General features: G+C 34.9%; 1 protein-coding gene across 1 annotated transcript; it reads right to left on the bottom strand.

The window, feature by feature from the left end:
* Positions 1-1,648: 1,648 nt before the first annotated feature.
* On the bottom strand, positions 1,649-2,443 carry LOC124369431. Its single transcript, XM_046827436.1, has one exon. It carries the CDS (start codon positions 2,441-2,443, stop codon positions 1,649-1,651), a length of 795 nt encoding a protein of 264 aa, XP_046683392.1.
* Positions 2,444-2,717: the final 274 nt, after the last annotated feature.

Genomic DNA, 2,717 nt, shown 5'->3' with positions numbered 1-2,717 from the left:
TTTTTTTTTGAAGAGTGGAGTGACTACCGCATGTTTTAAAATTTTTGGGAACTCTCCTGTCGACAAGCTAAGATTTATCAAATAAACTAGCACGTCTGTAATTGATTCGGATATTTCTTTAATGATAAAAGGTGTAATATTATCAAAACCAGGAGCTTTGTTATTTTTTAAAGATTTTATTATATTGCTTATTTCTTTGTTATTAGTCGGATACAAAAACATCGAGTCTTTTATTGCCACAGTATGGAAGATATTTTGGTGACAACTATTCATACGAGTGGGATTAGTGTTTTCTGCTTATATTGTTTGTCTCAGGTCTACTGCAATTGAACAAAAGAAATTATTCAAAATGTTGGACACCTCTTTCGGGTTTGAAGTTATAATATTATTGTGGTTTTTCACCAGAATTACACCTGAGTTTTTAACTTTATCCCCTACTAATTCCTTTATAGTTTTCCACTGTTTTTTTGTATTGGTTTTGTTTGACTCTGTAACATTTGAATAATACAGAATAATGAATTGTTTAGTGCGCTTTATTTGGTTTTTTTAAAGTGTTGTTAATAATCCTGTACCTATTTCTTAAATTCACATCATTAGGCTGCTTGACAACTTTTTTGTACAAATTATTTTTTTCTTTAACGGCTTTTACAATACTTGCATTAACCCAGGGTTTTAAAAACTTATTAATAACGTTTACACAATTCGTAGAGACTGAAACATAACTTTGAATTTTAATCAGGAACATTTCAAATGCATCGGATATTGAAGTACAGTTGTATATTTCCAACCAGTTTTCTTGGCTTACAAGTAATTTAAGTGTATTTAAATTTACTAAAACATGTTCAAGACAGTTTTTTGTTTTATGTGATATACAAGTCTTTTTAATATTTAATACCAAAACTGTCATCCAATGATCGGTTATATTTATCTTCAAGACTTCTGATGTGTACTTAACAGAACTATCAAACTTACTTCTAAAAAAAACATGGTCTATACAGGTTTCTGAATGATTATTTACCCTTGTGGGTTCATTGACGAGTGAGTTGAGTCCATGACTTGCCATTAAAATTAAATAGTCCTCTACACTTCTAATAGATGTATCCAACAAATTAATATTTAAATACCCTTTCACTATAAAATTTGCAGATTTTATACAGCTTAGTGTGTTCTGAAATTCGTCATTAAACATATTGATTGAGAACGCTTGTAATCTGTAAACTGCTAAAAGATCAACAGCTATGCCCCGTTCAAGTTTGAAGTGAAGGTGTACGACATCTGCCGTCGCCATTGTTGTTTTAACCTGACGTACACAAATCAATTGCTCGGATACAAACACCGCCACGCCCCCCGCACGGTACTTATTATTACATTGAACATTTAACAAGAAAGTAGGCAAATTGTACTGACCCACCTCACTGTCACTTATCCAAATTTCTGTTAGTATAATAATGTCAGGCTTTCTTTTCAAACTTTCAAGAAACACTAAAAAAATCGTCAAAATTAGACCTTAAACTACGGATGTTTTGGTGTACTATTATTAAATCTGAACTATCAATAGTAGTAAACATACTATTTTTGAAACTTGTTTCTTTTAAACTATTCCTTTAGGTGAACATGATGAACTGTTTGTACTGTTGTCTGTGAGGAGTTAGTTACCTGGAGCTTGAGGCAAGCCTGTTGTTGCCGGCAGCTTCCTCAGCTTCTCCACGTCGTTCCAGTTGCTCACTGCTGACACCTTGTCACCTTCTGATGGTCGGACCAGGATCTTGCCGTTCCGTATCCAGACGAACGTGAATCCTTTTTCTATCTTGATCGATCGTACTTCGTTGAATATCCGCCGTATTGTAGGAGTAAGGCTCTCATTTACATAGGTGACACTTGCTGGGCTTGGGAAACCAATGTCAGACGTATTCAGATTTCTCTTGACTCTCCTTTTTTGTAGAAACTCTTCCTTGACTGTTCTTCTTGTAAACTTCACTACGATGCCTCGGGGTCTTTCGCCACTTTTTCCTCCAAGTCTGTGGCAGACATCCACCATCTCTTCCTTTACTTGTATGTTTAGACTGTTTCCGACTTGTTGAACTAGACTGAAAACATTTTCATTTTCATTCTCAGGAATCCCATTGATTTCTATTGTATTAAGTCTAGAGTATTGCTCAGCTTCGTCTTGACGGGTTTCCAGCTCAACAATTTTAATTTGCAACCTTTTATGTTCGGACAAAAGTTGTTCATACAAGTCTTTATACTTGTTCAAAGCCTCAGACTGTGAATCCACAGTTTTCCTTAACTCAGAGATAGTTTGATGGCAGAGTTCAATGGATTTTCCAAGTTCAAGTTCAAGGTTTTTAGTTTGATCTTTGTTTTCTTGTCTCATCTCGAGTAGTAGCTTCATGACGTCACTTATGTCTGGTGAACTCTTCTCCAGCTCGGATTCTACTTGCATACGTGTTCTACGAAGCCTACTGCATTGTGTACATCTCCAGATTTGATTTTCCTTCTGAATAAAATTAATATCATCCTTTGACATCCCTGCACAAGCTCCATGAAATCTGCTTTTGCAATCAACGCATTGTACTTTCAAACTATTTGCCACAACTTTTTTAACGCAAACTCCACATTTATCCGACATGATAACTATTATTCGAAAAACAAAGCACTTACACTTTTTACAACACCACAAAAACCGGTAGTAACTCAGACAACAAGTCACATTAACA

Source organism: Homalodisca vitripennis, chromosome X (genome assembly GCF_021130785.1).
Source record: "Homalodisca vitripennis isolate AUS2020 chromosome X, UT_GWSS_2.1, whole genome shotgun sequence".
Lineage (NCBI taxonomy): Eukaryota > Metazoa > Arthropoda > Insecta > Hemiptera > Cicadellidae > Homalodisca > Homalodisca vitripennis.
This window is presented reverse-complemented; position numbering and strand designations above follow the sequence as displayed.

Coding starts and splice junctions, on each gene's coding strand:
- LOC124369431 (XM_046827436.1), bottom strand. CDS start 2,443: ATGCAAGTAGAATCCGAGCTGGAGAAGAGTTCACCAGACATAAGTGAC.